Genomic DNA, 21,185 nt, shown 5'->3' with positions numbered 1-21,185 from the left:
CTGATTACATAAAATGTTCAGTTGAAATAGGGTTGAAGATGGACCTGTGGAGTTGAATTAATGAAGAATTCAGACCCAAACAAAGCATTTACAGTTTATGTAGACCACAGGGAAATGTTTTAAAATGCATAATTCCATTTTAAAAAAAAGCTAAATATCACTCCTTTAAGGAAACTTTGTAGATATAAACACTTTCATGATATAATTTGACTTTTTTTCACTGTTCTTATTTTACTGGGCCAAAAATATGACTCTTTTAACTTTGGAAAAACCATGAGCATTAGTCGATAGTGAGAGACAAAGAATTTTGAATCCCATCTGAATTGTGCCATCGTTAACACATATGATGTTTTTCAATTTAAAGTATCATTTTACAAGCCAAGAAATGTGTAGTTTGTGACAAAGATTGTAAAGAAACATTTAGTTTCATGTTAAATGGCTCAGTGGACTGCGTCTCTTGTCTCATGTCTCTGATGAATAGAGCAGTGCAATGTAATCACAGAGATTAATATTTTTTCTAGGGGGAACATAGATATTAGGGAACACAAGTACCAGGGAACATAGGTATGCTCTCACTAAAGGTCTGGTCATGGTGACGCTGCAGCGATGTCTTCAGTAACTCAAAATAGATCGTGGTCAGAGAGTAAATAAGTGTGTTGTCTTTTTACTTTTACAGTTTGATTCATCGGCAGTTTCATCACAAACTTCAGTGACTTGTAAAATTATACTTTAAATGGACAAACATAGTATATGTAAATGATGCACAATTCAAAGAGGATCAAAAAATACTTCCCTTTCATCATGAATTATGATACAATTTTTTTAAAATTTCTTTTTTCAGAAATAAGGTCCCGTGGGCCACAACTGGAGGGATCTTCTGGACTTCAGCTCTCTGTTGCCTATGTACTACTCATACTCTCTTTCTCACGGGAACAGGAAGGAACAAGAATCACCATTCTCGCTTTGGAACAGGACTGGGATTCTGATATAGGATTGAGACCAGACAAGTGTGAAAATGTACCATTGTGTCACCCTCTGATCGGCAGGTGTTGATTCTGTCCTCAGTGCTGCGATCAGGCAGTGTAGATCTTGAATAAGTTACAGATGTTTCTAACAGATTGTCGCCCACACTGAAAACCTACAACTGGAGACCTGAGTTCAGCATGTTTGGAGTGAGGGAGTGGTGGACCTCTAAGACTCTGTACCTGGGGGCTTTTGCTTTTCCTCATCTGTGTTTGCTTTGGACAAGGTTTGTTACAAGTAAAATAGGGGTGAGGAGGAGTATCCTGCAACTTTACCATGATGGCACAAACTGGATTAACCCATAAAGACCCGGTGCTACTTTTGTGGCAGTTTCCAAATGAATTTTTCTCTATTTCTACCTTTCTTAACTGATTTATTACCATTTAAAAAAAAATATTATCCTCTGTATTTTGCATTTTTTGGTGTAAATCATGTAGTTTCCTATATTTAAGTCACAGATCATGCAGATGTTCATGAAAACTCAGAGTAAATTCAAAATTGATTATATCAAAACAGAGAAAATTAAGAAAAAGTGACTTTTTCAGCAAAGAAATTACTAACTGAATGTAAAAATGAGTGTATCCATCCACTGTCATTCATCCAGTTCCATGGGTTTTACTGGTGAGTCAATGTTGTAGAAGATGACGGTGTTTCCACGGTAACTACGGAGCCTCTGATTGTCCAAATGGGTCATATCTGATGACCATGAAAAGATGACAAACTGTATTTTACAGCAATTATTGACATGGACTGATAGGATTAGTAGATCAACAGGTATTAAACAGTTTAGATCAGTAGATGGTTTGTGTCACCGGTGGCTGTTTGGGTCTTTATGGGTTAAGTTATTTATCACCATTTATTGTAATATTATCCTCGGTATTTTGTGTTTTTTCAATGAAAATCAGGTATTTTCCCATATTTCTTTCAGTGATCATGTAGGTGTTCATAAACGCTCAGATTAAAGTTGTCATGATATCAGAAACTGAGAATAAGTAAGAAAACATGACTTTTCCAAAAAAAAAAAATCAGAACCTGAGCATAAACCAAGCATCTCCATCCACTGTCATTGATCCAACTCCATGGGTTTTACTGGTGAATCAATGTTGTAGAAGATGACGGTGTTTCCACGTTCACCACAGAGCCTCTGAACGTCCAAATGGGTCATATCTGATGACCATGAAAAGATGACAAACTGTATTTTACACCAATTATTTACATGTGTTGATAGGATTAGTGGATCAACAAGTATTAAACAATTTAGATCAGTAGATAGTTTAGGACACTGGTGGCTGTTTGGGTCTTTATGGGTTATCTAACAAATGTTCTTGATACCAACCATGAATGTGCAAATTCAGTCACAGGTTTTACTCTTCATAACAAGGCTGACAAATTATTTTCCTCTGCCAACTTTCAAAGCAAGGGAATCAGTTTTACAGTCACTGCATTTAGGTTGTTTATAACTCAGCTTGGCTTCAAAAGACCTTCTGCAATTGTTTCTGCATTCAGCATCCAAATAAGCAACAAGGACAATTTTGTATTTTCATTGCCGGGTTTGTATCAGTGTAGGCTGAGTCGTCCATATTTTGAATATGACACTCTACTAAAAAGGCCTTGAGTGTTTTATTTTTCACCATGTTCCCCTCTGAGGTCCACTCACTTCTTCCCACAGAGCTGCAGTGTTTGATTCCCTTTTATATACAGCAGGAGCTTTCATCTTGAAGGATAAAAAAACTCCTCAAAGCCAGATACAACCTCGTCATCACTTCAACAATTCTGTCAAAGCAGAAATATTATGCTCTAATGTGCAAAACAACTGATCTGGCATCTGTCCTTCATAAGCGCTCAATATTTTTTTTTCATCCTTTCCTCAGTACCCGAGAATGTGAAATCAAGTTTCAGCTTTGCAGCATTTTCATACAGAGGCTTTCATATGTAAATGTCATTCAGATAGAAACAGCATGGCTTGTTACATGTACAGACTGTATGACAATATATTGAAATGTGGCAATTTTAAGTTAATGTTTGGGACTACACTGGTGGACATTCATTCATTCATTCATTCATTCATTCATTCTAAGTTTATACTTCTTCCTACTCCTTTTTGACCATGCAAAATTCAGACTTGTATGTGCTTGAAGATAGATTCTGTCCATTTAAATGTTTATTTTTGTTTTATTTTGTTTGTTGTTTTGTTTTGATTTTGTTTCTTTGCATGTTCAAAATAAATAAATAAAATAAATTCATTCATTCATTCATTTTCTATAATAGTTTAATCCTCTGAGGGATGGTATGGAGTGTGGACCAGATATGTTGGTAAGTAAGTAAGTATTTTTATTTATTTTTTTAATATACTTTATACATCACATCTAAAGGTGTACTTTTTCCTCATTTTTCATTTGTCCTCTTGCACTTCAAGGCACATAAAGCCAACCATAGCAACCAGGTTTCTCTGTATTTTTTTTTTAACTTCACTACATTTATTGGACAGACTTAGTTGTTCTTAATATGGATATTGTACACATTAGATATAATATTATGATTGGCATTTAGAAATTACAACTAAAAAATAGGCATAGTTAAATATATTTGCCTCTGATACTGCTCCATCAAACAAATGTACCTCTGTCATTGTTGTGAATGAGAAATGAAGAAAGTTTAATTAAGTAATGTGATTTTCTCCTCTTTTTCTGTTATTTATCCCAGCTGATTACTATAATTATCAATGATATACTCTATAAACTTATTTAAATGCATGTATGTTCTAGTTGGTATATTTATACAATTATGTTTGCATAAATATGTGTGCGTGCGTGTGTGTGTGATTGATGGCTGATTAATTGGTATTGATATTCTGCAGTGAGAAAGCAAGATGGAGAAGACAGCTTTTACACATGAACTATAAATGTTGTAGAATATCTCTTTGGACATTATATCAGTCAAGTGTGGCAAAAGTTGTACGTTCACATTGTTGGTATTTGTAGTTTGGATGCAATGTATTTATGAATGTACACTCGGAGTTTCCATTTTGTCGTACCCCCTATGTAAAAGTCTTCATCAAATGACTAATTAGACTTAAGACTCTTGTTACCATGGCAACAAGTTACACTAAACAGTAACTCCAACAGACAAGAAGGAAGAAAACATGTCATAATGTGGTTTAATAATATTGTGGTATGAGAAAAGGAGTAGAACATTGGCCTTGGTGGAGGTCTGCACTCTGAGTTTTTATGTACAGACTTTTAATTATTAAGTGTGTCAAGATTTAATTTACTATGTGCAAATCACTCATCATAGCAGAAAAAGCCTCAAAACCCCCTTTGTGAGCTTTGGGGGGCATCAACCTCAGGGTGGGAACTATGGCCAACAATGTAATGCATATACAGTCGTGGAAAAAATTATTAGACCACCCTTGTTTTCTTTAGTTTCTTGTTAATTTTTATGCCCAATACAACTAAAGGTACATTTATTTGGACAAATATAATGATATCAACAAAAATAACTCATAACAGAGCCATTTTCCATGTTTTCTTGATAATAACCAAAATCACTTCAGTTCTTACATCAATTGTACTGACAAAAACAGTGCTTTTAGGCATTCCATGTTTTCTTTTCTGTCTGTTTTAGTCACATGATACACACAGGAGTTAGTACTTCATTGTATTACCATTGTTTCTGATGACTGTTGATGATCTAATAATTTTTTCCGTGACTGTAGCAATGGCTTACATGGACTGGTGAAAAAATGATACTGTCTCTTTTTATGGACAATTATGATGTGCAAATGGTGTCATTAGATAAAAAGTCATAATTATGAGATAAAAGGTTGAAATTATTAGATAAAAAGTTACAATTATGAGATTAAGAGTCATAATTATGAGATAAAAAGTCGCAATTATGCTCCTGCAGCCAGGGGAAACAATTCTCATAAATATGCCTTTTTATCACATAATTTCGACTTCTTATGTCAGAATTATGACCTACCATAGGGATATTTTTTCCCCTTTTTAAAAATTTAATTAATTTACTTAGTTTTAAATTCTCATGGTAAGTCATAATTCTGACATAAAAAGTCATAATCATGAGATAAAAAGTCATAATTATGAGATAAAAAGTCGAAATTAATAGATAAAAAGTCATAATTATGAGATAAGAGTCATAATTATGAGATAAAAAGTTGCAATTATTATCCCGCAGCCAGGGGAAACAATTCTCATAATTATGACTTTTTTATGTCATAATGTCGAATTTTTATGTCATAATTATGACTTACCATGGGGATACCCCCCCCCCTTTTTTTTTATATGTCATTTTTTTTTTTTAAATTTTGATATCCCCATGGTAAGTCATAATTATGACATAAAAATTCGACATTATGAGATAAAAAGTCATAATTATTAGATAAAAAGTCATGATTATGAGATAAGAGTTGTAATATTGAGATAAAAAGTCACAATTATGCTCCTGCAGCCAGGGGAAACAATTCTCATGATTATGACTTTTTATCTCATAACATCGACTTTTTATCTCATAATTATGACTTGCCATGGGGATATTTTGTCCTCTTTTTAAATTTATTTATTTATTTATTTATTTATTTATTTGTTTGTTTGTTTTCATATCCTCATGGTAAGTCATAATTCTGACATAAAAAGTCATAATTCCGACATAACAAGTCGTAATTATGAGATAAAAAGTCATAATTATAAGATAAAAAGTCATAATTATTAGATAAAAAGTCATAATTATGAGATAAGAGTCATAATTATGAGATAGAAAGTTGCAATTATGCTCCTGCAGCCAAGGGAAACAATTCTCATAATTGTGACTTTTTATCTCATAACGTCGACTTTTTATGTCATACTTATGACTTGCCATGGGGATATTTTGTCCTCTTTTTAAATTTATTTATTTATTTATTTATTTGTTTGTTTGTTTGTTTTCATATCCTCATGGTAAGTCATAATTCCGACATAACAAGTCATAATTATGAGATAAAAAGTCATAATTATAAGATAAAAAGTCATAATTATTAGATAAAAAGTCATAATTATTAGATAAAAAGTCATAAATATGAGATAAGAGTCATAATTATGAGATAGAAAGTTGCAATTATGCTCCTGCAGCCAAGGGAAACAATTCTCATAATTGTGACTTTTTATCTCATAACGTCGACTTTTTATGTCATAATTATGACTTGCCATGGGGATATTTTGTCCTGTTTTTAAAATGATTAATTAATTAGTCAATTAATTAATTTTCATATCCCCATGGTAAGTCATAATTCTGACATAAAAAGTCATAATTCCGAGATAACAAGTCATAATTATGACATAAAAAGTCATAATTATGAGATAATAAGTCGAAATTATTAGATAAAAAGTCATAATTATTAGATAAAAAGTCATAATTATGATATAAGAGTCATAATTATGAGATTAAAAAGTCGCACTTATGCTCGTGAAGCTAGGGGAAACACTTCTGAACGGGGATACGTACCTTGGCACAACACCGGCACCGGGTCTGCTGTGTTTACGGTGCACTGGCCCTTTAAGACAGCCTCGCGTTTCCATTGGCGCGGTGACGTCAGCGCCGTGAAGCTTCCAGCCTATCGTGTCCACACGGTGAAGGCAATGGTCCGGGCTCAGAGTCCTGCTCCGGGAGGGACACTTCTACACCGCACAAATTTAGGCACAACACTCATCGCTGAAATGAACCAGAGCCGTCAGACGGTCGCCCTGGATTAAACCGGAACTTTTGTCTTTTTTTTTTTTTGAAACGATGGCTGTGAATGTGGAAAAGTAGCGGCACGAGACGCTAACCGTCAGCACCACCGCCGCCAACGGACCTTCTTCCACCGCAAAGCAACTCCCAGCAGATGCACGGCCACCGCTGAAAAATATGCCCCAGCCGAGCCGCCTCAACCCCGGCTTCAGTCGCGAATTCCCAGCGTTTTAACCAGTTTTCGTGAGAACGTTCGCCCCTTTTCTGCCCGCTCTTTTTTTTCCGCTTCTTACCCACAAACTCCGCCGTACAAGTCTCAGACCCACCTGCGCGAGACAGAATTATGGCAGGGAAGCTGACAGCAGCGCAAGGCACGGGAATACTGCTGGTGACAGCCAACGTCGGATCCCTGTTTGAGGATGTGAGTTTCCCCATTGATAAACACTGTCTGTCAACGCTTGTCTGTCTGTCTTTTCTATACCTGTTTCCTTTACTCGGTAACGTCTCAGCCGGTCACGACTCGCGCGTGTCAGGTCCCTTAAACACCTCTGCTGTCACGCATGAACACATGACCTGTCCTAACCGTGCACACACATACACATGCTAGCTCTGCTACATGTAGGAAAAACAAAAACACACACTATCTTTTCTATCAACTGCCTGTCATCACTTACACATGAGTATGACCATCATGTCGCCACTTTCACCATAATCATGACCACCCGTTATCACAGGTAAACATGGATACAGTAGCAGGTTTCCTCTCCAGTACACACCCCCCTTTTAGCCTGACAGGACTGTGCTTGAGACTATTATCTATTACAACATGTGAGGACTTGAGATTGGATGCGTTTAGGTTTTTTTTTTTTTTTTTTCGGAAGAACCATGACACAGAAGTGGTCTCACTTTGGACTCATAGATAGATAGATAGATAGATAGATAGATAGATAGATGATGGATGTGCTTGAATAGAACTGTAAAAGTTGAAATATTCCAAATGATAAAGTGCAAAATGACATTTGAGTGGAAACTGATTTATGACCAGAAAGTCTCAACATATATCTGGCTAAAATCAATCAAATGCAATTGTTCTGAAGTTGTCTCATCATCATAAGCCTGTTGACTAAATGCACACATTTCATTTTATTCTGAGACTGTTATCACAGCCTGTAAGTACTGGAGAAGTGGTCTCACCTTGGACTCATAGATAGATAGATAGATAGATAGATAGATAGATAGATGGGTGTACTTTGTCCCAATCTAGGGAACTACAGTGTAGCAGCAGGATAACACATACATTAACAATAGAGTACCACAGCAAACATGAGTAAGAAAGAAGTACAGCACAAGAGCAAACACCATACATAATAAATTAGAAGTATAAAAAGATGAGGGTAGAATCTGGATGATAACTGTAAAGTGCCAAAAGTTGAAATATTCCAAATGATAAGGTGCAAAATGACATTTTAGTGCAAATGGATTTATGACCAGAAGGTCTCAACAGTCTCAACATATTTCTGGCTGAAATCAATCAAATGTGATTGTTCTGAAGTTGTCTCATCATCATAAGCCTGTTGAGTAAATGCACACATTTAATTTTATTCTGAGATTATTATCACAGCCTATAAGTACTTGAGACGTGGTCTCACCTTGGACTCATAGATAGATAGATAGATAGATAGATAGATAGATAGATAGATAGATAGATAGGATGTACTTTATTTGTCCCAATCTAGGGAATTACAGCATAGCAGCAGGATAACACATACATTAACAATAGAGTACCACAGCAAACATGAGTAAAAAAGAAGTACAGCACAAGAGCAAACACTATACATAATAAATTAGAAGTATGAAAAGATCAGGGTAGAATCTGGATAATAACTGTAAGTGGCAAAAGTTGAAATATTCCAAATGATGCAGTGCAAAATTACATTTGAGTGGAAATGGATTTATGACCAGAAAGTCTCAACAGTCTCAACATATTTCTGGCTAAAATCAGTCACATGTGATTGTTCTGAAGTTGTCTCATCATCATAAGCCTGTTGACTAAATGCACACATTTCATTTTATTCTGAGTCTATTATCACAGCCTGTAAGTACTGGAGAAGTGGTCTCACCTTGGACTCATGGATGGATGGATGGATGGATGGATGGATGGATGGATGGATGGATGGATGGATGGATGGATGGATGGATAGATAGATAGATAGATAGATAGATAGATAGATAGATAGATAGATAGATAGATAGATAGATAGATAGATAGATAGATGTACTTTATTTATCCCAATCAGGGGAATTACAGTGTAGCAGCAGCATAACACATACATTAACAATACAGTACCACAGCAAACATGAGCAATAAAGAAGTACAGCACAAGAGCAAACATCATACATAATAAATTAGAAGTATAAAAAAGATCTGGGGAGACTCTGGATAATAAATGTAATGTGCTTAAAGTTGAAATATTCTAAATGATACGGTGCAATGTATCTTGTATCTTTATGACTAGAAAGTCTCAACATATTTCTGGCTAAAATCAATCAAATGTGTGTGTTCTAAAGTTGTCTCATTATCATAAGCTTTCTGAGTAAATGCACACATTTCATTTTATTCTGAGACTATTATCACAGCCTGTAGGTACTTGAAATTGGATGTGTTTAGGTTTGCTTTTTAGGAAGAACCATGACACATAGAAGTGGTCTCATCTTGGACTCATAGATAGATAGATATATAGATAGATGTACTTTATAAATCCCAAACTGGGAAATTACAGTGTAGCAGCAGCATGACACATACATTAAAAATAGAGTACCACAGCAAACATGAGTGAAAAAGAAGTACAGCACAAGAGCAAACACTATACATAATAAATTTGAAGTATAAAAAGATCTGGGTAGAATCTGGATAATAACTGTAATGTGCTAAAATAGAAGTGTAAGGAGCAAAACGTTGAAATATTCCAAATGAGAAGGTGCAAATGGATTTATGACCAGAAAGTGTCAACACATTTTTGGCTAAAATCAATCAAATGTGATCGTTCTAAAGTTGTCTCATCAGTAAATGGACACATTTCATTTTATTCTGAGACTATTACCACAGCCTGTGGGTACTTGAGATTATATGTATTAGGTTTTCTGTTTAAGAAACACCATGACCCATAGAAGTGGTGTCATAGATATTTAAGTCTCAACACACCTTTGGTTAAAATCAACCATATGTGCTGCTCTAAAATTGTCCCGTCACCATCATAAGGCTTCTGAGTAAATGCACACATGTAATTTTATTGTGAAGTCAGAGAATATTCCACTCATAATAACCTGAGTGTTAAAGTTTGCAGTTTCTTAAACAGCATCACTTAATAAATCTGTTTGCAAAGTACAATAAAACCACATAATGATCCTTTTATACTTAACGCTTGTTTGTGGAGGCTGTTTCCATTGTAAATGATGTTTCAGTTTTGCTCTCTTGTGCGAGTGCTTTACTTAACATCAAACACCGGGGTTTCAGTCCCTTTTTTAGCCTCACTCAGTGTGTGTAAACCCATGTTTAACAAACTCAGGGTCCTATTTGTCCTTCAGTATCTTGCTTGTGCGTGACATAAACGTAACCTTTCAATCAAATGTTTGCCTTATCATGGTAGATGGAGTTCTGCTTATCTCAACATAAGTCCAACATGAGACATGACCCATTTAGGAGATGCAACCCACTTTTTAGTCATGAACTACCAGTTTAGAAAGCTGCATGTATTGTACAATGGCTTAATATTAAAATGTTTAACAGTACAGATTAAAGAGCACATGTCTTTAATTGTAATTCATTGTGCTATACGAGATTATGGTTTAGATACCTTGTCTTATTTTGTGTCCTCAATATGATTCAGTGTAACTTTATGAATGAATGTTGCATTCATGTAACACTGACTGAACCTAAGAGTTACTCAATGTATAACATACGGTAGTAATGTAAGCTTTGTAAGGGTGAAGATGTAGTTGTTTTCTGACAGTGTCGCAGGCTACAATTCGGTGAAGACAGTTGCTCGCTAAGTTGGGAATTTCACTAAGAAGTGTTCAACTTTAGTCGGACAAAAAATAAACGCTACAGAGAGGTATTTCTTCAAGTTAGACGTTAAGTGTTCGACCTCGGAAAGCAGCTGTATGTCTTTGCTTTCTTTAAAATAATGTAAAAATAGGAATATCTTTGAGTGAATTCTTCAATTCTGCCTTCATAAATTTGTATAATTTGTCTTGTTTCTTTTCTCTTCTGTTACAGTAAACTGAATATATTTGTGTTGCGGACCAAACAAGACATTTCAGGACATTATGTTAGCTTCTTCAGACAGTTTCAAGACCAAATACTTCATTGATTATTCAAAAACTAATCAGTACTTTAACTGCGAGTGAAAATAGTTGTAGCCCTAATGCAGACTGATCCCCATATACTTGTAACTGTGAAAAAATAGAAAGATTTTCCTTTTTAGGGCTGATAGTAGGTGTAATAATTATATACTAGCAAAGGTATCTCTCTCCCTTGCCAAAGTAGCTATCTTTAAAGTCATTTAGTGTATTTGATATTAGCGTTAAAAACATACACTGATAATAATGCAAATATCTTGATTATGGGAACTGATATTCTTTCATGACTGATGGGGATAAGTGATATAACTAAAATCCATTATAGCTTTTCATATCATGGTATTTGGATATGTCGCAATAGAATAATTGTGTAAATTTAACTTTAAAGTGGCTTTAAGTAACCAAACTCTAATCTGTAGTTTTTAAATGATATTCTTACACTGCCTCACATGAAATGATGCTTCAGAAAAAAAAAAACAAAAAAACTCTCAAAACAGTAAAACTAATACTATCTGTTGGAGCCTTACAGCTTTAGTTTGGAAGAACAAGAACACTAAAAACGAACCACAGTAAACAATATGACCAGCGTTTTCAGCGTTACAGATCATGGAAAGCATTCTTTTTTGGGGGAAGGTTACAATAATTTCCAAGGTAGAAACTGTATTTCCAATCAATAAACATTTGTCTACTGTTACTCAGCATGTACGTTTGTGTTACATATTTTGTTATTCAGAACACTTAAAGGTTTATTATTCCGTCAATCCTTGACACCTGTGGTAGTTACTTGACTTGTGCTGATCACCATGAGTTTAGTTTTGCAATAATAGCAAAACTAAGGCTGACTTAGAAACACCCCAATTCTAATTTGTAACAACAGTTGTAGTTGTTTTGACACCTGATTTTCTTACTCAGCGGCGCCTCACTGAATGACAGGGTATTTCTTAAGTTGTGAACACAGGCAGTTATGAGTAACACTGCTGCTAATTTTGACGGTAGACGCGCCAACATCCTATTCCTATCATCACGAAGAAAAAGTACTTTAGGCAACCTGTTCAGCTGAGCAAAGCAAAACCATACTCGGTGTGGAAAAATAAGAATTAGGTGTGTCTAAGGAGTGCCTTTGCAGGTTGTTGAATGGTATCTGTACTTGTTATCATGCATTTGGACTCTTAACCTGTTGCTTTTTCAACCCTAGCTTGGCACCCAATTGTCACAAATTAAAGTTAAATATAACTGTTACCATTAAGCGCATTAAGTTAATTTTGTTTCAGTTTTATTGTTGTGTCAATAGTTTCCCTCTTCCTCTCTTTTTCACCCATGAGAAGTGTTGATCCCAAACATAAGGGAAGAGCAGTCGCCCTCGCTGGAGTAAGTCTATAAATAGGCTGCTTCTCACAGGCACTTAGCTTTGGGTGTCTCGTGGATTTTTTTTTTTTTTTTTTCACATCCAGACTTCCAACACACTGAGCCAAAAGGCACTTTATATCCTTTTTTTTCCCTGTTATAAGTGGTGGAGCTGGTCATATATGTTGCTATTCATAGTCCTCAGAGCGTTGGCAACCCCTGTGATGCATTTCCAAGTTGAATGAAGCATTTGTGGACTTGTTTCAAAGATGTTTCCACTTTTAGTTCTGTTGTGGATGAGAAGACGTGGTGTTATGGCGCTGTAACACAGCCTTGATCCCACAGGAGACAGTGGGTTGAATATGACCTTTTAAAGTTGGATTTATGTTCCTGTTCGACTTAATACAGTTTGATCTTGAAATGGAAAATATGCCTTTTGAAGCTCTACTCATTGTAACTCCAAGAACATGGCTGTAAATGTAAACGCACTATTAGCAGCGTCATCTGGCAGCTTTACCGTGTTGACACAAGGAAAGTCCCTCTGCAATTATTGATTAAATTCTTTATTGTAAGGCATACTCAGATTAATGTCAGACTCATATTACTGACTGAGGTTTACATTTACCTGCTGATTGATTTTGCTAATTTTAAGCAGTGCAAGCTTTTTCCAGCTCTTCGTGTTTTAGCCTAAGGGGTTAAACTGGCACTATTTCCTAAGATTAATGTGAATATGACTTTGTTCCGTAAATTTCACTTGATTCTACTGTGTGTGGTGTTCATTGCTGCCACCTTTTGACTTTGATGCCAGTTTAGGATGATTCAATGTCTAAAGTGATTAGCAAAACAAAAAGGCAAGAACACTCAAATTTACCAACTCATTTACTGATTTGGACCAGAGCAGTGACCTCTTTACACTACACAGTCATTCTGTTAGTTGTTAAAGTATAGAGGTAGACCGATATATTGGCCACCAATATATTGGCCATTTTGGGCTGATATTTTGATTTTTAGCTTACTGGCCAACAGGCCGTAAGCTATTGTCATCATGCGTCGTCGTCTGTCGTCATCTGTCGTCCTCTGTCGTCGTCTGTCGTCCATTACAAAAATTTCAATCGTCTTCTTCTCCGAAACTACAATTCTAATTGACTTCAAACTTGGTATACAGCTTCTTTATGATGATGTCAACACAAGTTAGTGAAATTATTTGGATCCGGATCTGATTCTGGATTTGGTGCGACTTAGAAAAATTTCCCCATTATGAGAGATAGGAAGTGGATCGATGCAATAACTCAGTAAATATAAATGATATCCAGTGTACATTTCTACAGTCCAGCCCTGATGGGGAGATGACCAACACATAATGTCCACATGCTGATCAGGATCTTCTTCTGGATCTGGGAATGTACGGAAAATTTAACATGGGCTCTTATGGGGAAAAAATTTCAATTGTCTTTTTCTCCGAAACTACAGTTCTGATTGACTTCAAACTTGGTATACAGCTTCTTTATGATGATGTCAACACAAGGTATTGAAATTATTTCCATCCGGATCTGATTCTGGATTTAGTGTGACTTAAAAAATGTTTCCAATTATAAGAGATAGGAAGTGAATTGATCCAATAAATCAGTAAGTATCAATGATATCAAGTTGGAATTTGAATTTTTTACAGATTTGATTGGAATATGACCAAAACATGGGCTATTTCTGTAATATAATAAATACACATAACTGGGTGATAATAAATGGCATCTGGATACATTTCCCAAAGCTTTTCATTTGGCCGGTAAGCTACAGGGCCATTGGTCCTATTTTTTTCAATATCGGCGATCGGCCTAAATTTATTATTTTTTTTGAAAGCCAATATTTGATAAGTAGTAAAAGTGTTATAAGATATTTGATCAGGCACCTGTGTGGGCAGCACTTGAAGTTCAATTGATGTTAAAAGAGTACTATGTGTATGTATAATAATAATTTCATTGATATTGCTGCATAAAAATCATAATAATTTGAGTGTTTTAATTGTTTTTTTATGGTCAATGTGCTTTTAAAAAATGCCTTAAATATTGGCCTCAAAAATCAGATATCGGCCATTGGCTGACTAAATCTTTAAAAACTGGCTTTGGCGTTAGAAAAACACATATTGGTCGACCTGTATTAAAGTATTTGAAGCATGTGTAAAATATTAACCCATTTCTAAAATTCTAAAGCAGTGGTGAGCTGTTGCTGCAAAAAATGTAAATCCTGGAATAATATTTTGGGCCACCTTATTTTGGGAAAGCGAACTTTATTTTTTTACAGTAAAAACAGTACAAACTGGAGATCTTGGGTTCAGGTACAGGCAGGTAATCCCATATTGGAATCCCATTCCCATAGTCTGTCCCATGACAGTTTCACAATAAATTTAAAGTAGCCTTTTCACAGTAACATTTCTGTGTGACAATGTTTTCTGTGGCGTTTCTTCTGCAAACTGTCTTAAATCGGACTTACTTTGGTGAGGCTGTCTAACTTGTTTTATTTCTTTATCTGCAGAAAGATGTTGTACAAACTCCTGTAGATTAAAGTGGACTAACCAAACACTTTTAGTCCTCACAAGTACTCAAGAGTCATCACAAACAGAGTTGAGTACACTTGCTAGCCTAGCAACACTGATACTGACAAATACTGCTGGACCTGAATGTTCTACTATTTGAGTACTCCTCATCAAAACATACTTGCTTTTTTTAGTTACACAGTAGTGCACAATAAGGTAATCATGTAGAAGTAAACACCAGACAATCATTCTCACACTAGATTTTAAGCACAACATCCTGTTACATATCTTTAAGACAGAGGTGTTTTCAGCCCAGGAGCTCCATTCACACGAGCTGTTTCTTAGTCAAGGATCCTTCCTTGGTAGTCATTTCCTTCCAAGTTGTTTCCTTCATAGAACAGGCAAGAGTCCTTCCTAACAATCAATGCACTCATGAAAGAGTCAAGTTCGAGTGCAGAAAAGGTTCAACTAATGCACTCACACACATAATGCAGCTTGGAATATTTACTGTTGTTGATACTGGTGAAGCTTAGGAGGCCATAAAAACCCATAATGCAGTGCCCTCGATTTTTACACTAGAAGTAGGTGCCCTTAAGATGAATATCATCACAGTAGGAAAGTTTCAACATCCTGTCAGATCAGCCTCAAGTGAATGAAACCCCTTCTGCCCACGCTTTGTTGGAAATGGTTTTGTGTCAGTCGACCATTCATTTGTCTTTTACATGTGAACGTCCGTATTTAAAGATGTCATCTATGTAAATTATCAGATGTGTACGGCTGGCCTCAATTAAATGGTGTTGCTTATTACTCTACTTTTGAATGTAGATGGTGATTACATATGCACCCTTCATTAAAAATAATGAGCTGTCTACTGTTTATTAAATATCCTAAACTATTGATGTTTTAAGTTTGTTCTATTGGTCAGATCCATCGTGTCATTAAAGCAATTTCAGTTTTCTCTGAATCCAATTATCAGTCATGTTTAAACAATGTTTAAACCCGAGGGCAAACAGTCGACCCAGGCTAAGTTATTTTCCATTGTTGGTCTGCCATGCCATCCTCAATCTAATAATGATGGCAAACATTTTCTCCAGCGTTTAAAGTGGTCATCAAGAGCTCACCATTATTAGCTTTTAGTTTAGTCTCACATGCTCAAGTTTGTGTTTCTAAGGTAACAAGAGCCCTCAAGTTGAGAGCTGAACTGTTTGTTTGCTTATGTATTTTTGCAGTAAAAATACAGCCACTCTGTCCAGATACAGCAGGGTTTAGATCTAAAGGTTTACTTACTTAATTAAATTCAGAGAAGCTGAAAGCAGTGACTCCTATGGACTGTATAGATGAGAGGGACTCTGCATCATATACTGTATGTACATACACAGTAGGGGATGAAATGAAATTGAATGAGCTGTGGGAGGATGAAGCAGTATACGGAATATTAAAATGTTCATCTCATTTCCACGCTGCTTCAGTTTGCAGCTACCAGGCAGTGAAATACTGCAGGGAGGCAGCTTCTCTGCTGACCACACAACTGTCATGACACAGGATGTGTTTCTTGATGACTCTCTGCTTTTTTATTATGTTTTTTATTATTTCAGTTCTGAGCATTGCATTGTATTTCTAATATCTTGTTGCCTGGGCTACACACTTTGCTTTACATGCAGCGGATGATGTTGATTCTTAAAGGTTGAAGGTTTCTTTATTATCCCCATACAGAAATGTGTTCTCTGCATTTTACCCATCCTAATACACACACAGTACCTAGCATTAGCATGTAGCATGGTAGAAGCAGTGAGCTGCCATTGAAGGTACTCTGGGACCAATTCTCATCTTCATCAACACTGTGGTCTGGGGCACTGACAGGAGAATTTGGTCTTAAGAATCTGGCTTAATCACATGAGGCTGTTTTGCTGAAAATGCAGGGTCAGGATCAGACATCTTTGTTACTGGAGACAAAAGAGACTGGTGCATTTTTGGGTACTCCTTGAGAAATCAAATTCTTCTTCATGGTTTTAAGTGCACACAGTTTAATTGATCCCTAACATGCAGCAAATATGAAAATATGACTCAGAAATAGAGATATAAAATTAATTTGTTATTGCCTCTGCACATATAATCACCAAGGGCATGACATGACAACCTCTTCCATCTGTGTGCAATGTGCTCATTATGTACAGCTATAATAAAGAAATGACAGGTCTGTTTAGGGTAGTGTAGCCTAAACATGATGATTACATGACAATATGACTGTTTCACCAAATGGTGCAGTCCTAGTCAGAAACAATCAGAGATAGAATGAGGATGGGCCTTTGCAGAATCCAGGTTATTTTAAAAAAGAAAAAAAAATGTAATGCATAAACACACAGACAGATCTACCAAATGTCATATCCACTGGTGTGATCAATGAAAATGTTAAGTTGCATGTGACAGTGATTGAGAGATATACCACGCATTATGAATGCCTCCCAGTCCTCAGAATATCTATACCCTAGACTTGCCTTTATCATCTGCTCACGTCTAGAGGACAGCGGGAAGGCTTAGTGACGGACCCTCGGGTGTCGATGATCCTTGATCCAAAGGCAGCCTGTAGGAGAAGCTGTTCAGCCAGCCCGCATAACTGTCAGCTGTTGGACCATGTCATTCCTCTATAGGCCATGAGCAGGTCATTATGGTAGTTACACATGCCAGTAAGTTACACAAACCAAACAGGCAAAGTTGATGATGGAGTCAGATTAATTGAAGTGTTTCTTTTCATCAGGCTTGTTTAAACAGGTGGATGGACTTGGGTGTCATCAAATAATATCATGTTTGTGTGAACATGCTGTTGTACCAACAAACTAGTTCCAAGGAAAAAGTTTATCACATCTGGAAACGTACCTTGACGCAGAGGTCTGGGTAAACTTGACGTATCTGGTCCTAAGACTAAAATACCTTAACAGACCAGAGGATACATATAACAGGTATTGATGCTCAAACAACTTATTCTCTTACGGTAAAACCTTTAGGAATGCATAAAGATATGCAGGGGCACAATAGAAATTTAACTTTTTTTCTCTGAATAAAACCATACAAAGACACAAAGAAAATGACTTCTGTGAATAAAATGATGGTGCATAAAATTGATAAGTATTTCAGCTTCAAACTCTATTTCATGGTGGTATTTAATTCCAAAGTCTTCACTGTTTAGAAAGGATTTTTAAGGGGTCATGTGTGTTGATAAAATGTAATGTGACATAGGATTAAGGAATAGCTCCATGATGAACTGCCGATGTATCCTTTGCCCATAGGTATCTGGGATAGACTCTGGCACCCCCACAACATTCACCAGGACTATGCAGTTCAGAAAATGGATGGATAAACATCCATTCTCTCTTAACATCTAATCTTCTGCCATTCTTCTGAAGCTTCAGTGGCACGGCTTGAGCTAACTTAACTTTTTCCCACTGCTCAAACTTCATCAAACCACAGCTCACTCCAATAAACTAGCCACTTACGAGTCTTTCCTCAGTGGTGTTTACTGACCTCGGTTTGCTTGCGTTTGTGCAGCTTGAACCAAAATGAACCCAAGCAAAGAACTAAACTTTTCCACTTCAGTTTGGTCCAGAGAAAACAAACCATAGGTGTGATTTGACCAGCCTCATCCTCTCTGCGCTCTATTTACGACACTGATTTGCTGGAGGTAATGGATGAATTCCATGCCTGACTTTTGGACATTTTCCAGGGCACCGCTCATTCCGATCAAGCCAAATGATTAAACGCTGACGAACTGATGCCGACTCTTGGGCTGGCTTGCATTCCTGAGGATGTCAGCTAGCGTCTGATGCTTTCGAGTGCTATGTGGGTAGACTTACTCATATTATTTTAATGATGGTTCCGATGTTCTCCTTAAGTGCTCTCCTTGCAGTAAACACTGGTCATTGGCAGCGGTTTTGATTTGATTACAACCACTCTGTTTTTGATTACATACACTTCTTATTTGCCAAGATAACCATATGGTGATGCAATGGATTACTATGAATAGCCCCCGTTGTGGGTTCAGTCTTCATCTTACTTTTCATCATGTGTCTTTTTCTCCCACTGTGACTGCCTGTGTATATCCCTCTCCAGTCCACTGACAACTCATTAGCTCTTACTATCACAGCCAGGACCCCACTGAGCTGACATATTTCCACCACTAAAGATAGAACAGAGCAGGAAAAAATACCTGCCTGAGTGTGTCCCAGCTTCCAGTATTTTGCCTTTTTTATGCAGTGGGGAAGTACTTGAGGCCTTTGTCATGACCTAAAAATATAAGCATCTGTATCTCATTTGTGTCAAAGTCAAGCGTGGTGAATTGCATTTTTCTTCGTAAACATATGAAGATGTTACTGCAGTTTACTCAGGAGGCCTTGGAAACTATATTTAGCTTGTTATCACATGTCTGATGCTTGTTACGTCCCTAACTGAATAATGTAGTTGAATATTCAGGCAGTTTATTTATAGTATTGGCAGTAGTAGCATTGTATGATACCGGTGGATGTTGTCAGGGTTTTAAGTATACAACTCGCAAACATGTGACACTGTCGTAACAAGAACCTGAAACGTAACACACTCACTACTCAACATTAGATTAATAAATTGTGTCCAGCTCTGCGTTTTCAGCTCTTTCTCAACTGGGCTTTTACGAGCAGGAACTCCACAGCGAGGTCCGCGACTAAATACTTCATCTGACAGGTTGATTTTTGCAGTGCGTTTATTCCTCTGCCAAAGACTGTTCCAGTGTGTTGCTGCAGGAGTGGAAAAGTTTATGAAAGAAAGATCAGATGATGCTATTTTGGTGTTCTCCCTGCTCTGCCCTCCTCCGTCCTGTCATAACACGGAATTAGAATATCAAAAGGAAAAGACGGCGGAAAGAGCTTAAAGTCACCACCAGCAGGCTCTGAAACAGCCGGAGTATTATCCCTGTATCATCCTACAGTCACTATTGTATAATCAATAAATGTAATGACTAATTAGAGCAGTATCTTTAATACTTCTTAGGTGGCTGCAACAAATTATTTCTTTTGTATATACAGTAGTTTCCACAGTACATGCGTTCCATTTCTCAAGATATCTTCAGTTGGTTTCAGGCGTATGAAGATAAATGTAACCCATAAAGACCCAATGCTAATTTAGTGGCAGTTCCCAAATGAATTTTTCTCCATATTTAACTTTTCTTAAGTGAGTTATCCCCATTTATTGTAATATTATCCTCTGTGTTTTAAGTTTCCATCCATCCATTATCCACCGCTTATCCGCTTTTTTTTTGTTTTGAGTTTATTTTAAGTAAATCATGTGTTTTTCTGTATTTTATTCACTGATCATTTAGATGTTTGTAAAAGCTTAGAGTAAATTCAAAGGTTATGATATCAAAAACACAGAAAACTGAAGAAAAAGTGACTTTTTCAGTAAATTATATCATTAACTGAACATAAACCAAGTGTCTCCCTTTACTGTCATGGATCCAACTCCGTGGGTTTTACTGGTGAATCAATGTTGTAGAAGATGACGGTGTTTCCACCTTCACAACGGAGCCTCTGAACGTCCAAATGGGTCATATCTGATGACCGTGAAAAGATGACAAACTGTATTTTACACCAATTATTTGCATGTTTGGATAGGATTAGTGGATCAACAGGTATTAATCGATTTAGATCAGTAGATGATTTTGGTCACCGGTGGGTGTTTGGGTCTTTATGGGTTAATTATGAGCTCCTTTTGCACATTTTTGCTTTCAAATAACATGATTTCAAGGTCTTTTCTGCTTAACTTGACTTCAATGCCTCAAGGATCCTTTTATTTTCTGCATTAGCCTTGACGTCAGACATCGTGCTCACACTGCTCTCGGTTGTTTTTGCAGAGCCTTGTGGTGGAATGCGTTCCAGATTACTGACTTGTTGCAGTAGCCTATTGCTGTAACAGCTGGACGTCAATCACTGGATAACTCATAATGTCAAGCAAAATAATTAGATCAACATAATGGGGTCATAGCGGGCTGTGTGCTGATGTCACTGCTGCCATCATTAGCTTGTTTTTATTTATTTGAAGAAATCACAAGGTTTCACTCTTAAGCTGGGTTTGTGATCTGACAAGCTTATATTATGATTGATGTTACAGATGTACATGAATTTCCCTTTCAGAGAGCCATGGTGATTTTGTTGTACTACTACTGTTTCTATACCTCACATAGAGT

The 21,185-nt window shown here is 36.5% G+C and overlaps 1 protein-coding gene across 2 annotated transcripts in view; it reads left to right on the top strand.

Moving 5' to 3' along the window:
- The first annotated feature begins 6,652 nt into the window (after window positions 1-6,652).
- inpp5a (inositol polyphosphate-5-phosphatase A) overlaps window positions 6,653-21,185 on the top strand; it is a 210,264-nt gene continuing 195,731 nt past the window's right edge. For both annotated transcript variants that reach the window (XM_030155633.1, XM_030155634.1), the window contains exon 1: window positions 6,653-7,165. In XM_030155633.1, the coding sequence (XP_030011493.1) occupies window positions 7,088-7,165 (78 nt within the window). In that variant the 5' untranslated portion in view covers window positions 6,653-7,087. The remainder of the gene's footprint in view (window positions 7,166-21,185) is intronic.

Source organism: Sphaeramia orbicularis, chromosome 15, assembly GCF_902148855.1.
Source record: "Sphaeramia orbicularis chromosome 15, fSphaOr1.1, whole genome shotgun sequence".
Taxonomy (NCBI): Eukaryota; Metazoa; Chordata; class Actinopteri; order Kurtiformes; family Apogonidae; genus Sphaeramia; species Sphaeramia orbicularis.
The sequence above is the reverse complement of the archived record's forward strand: the minus strand, read 5'-3'. Positions and strand labels throughout refer to the sequence as shown.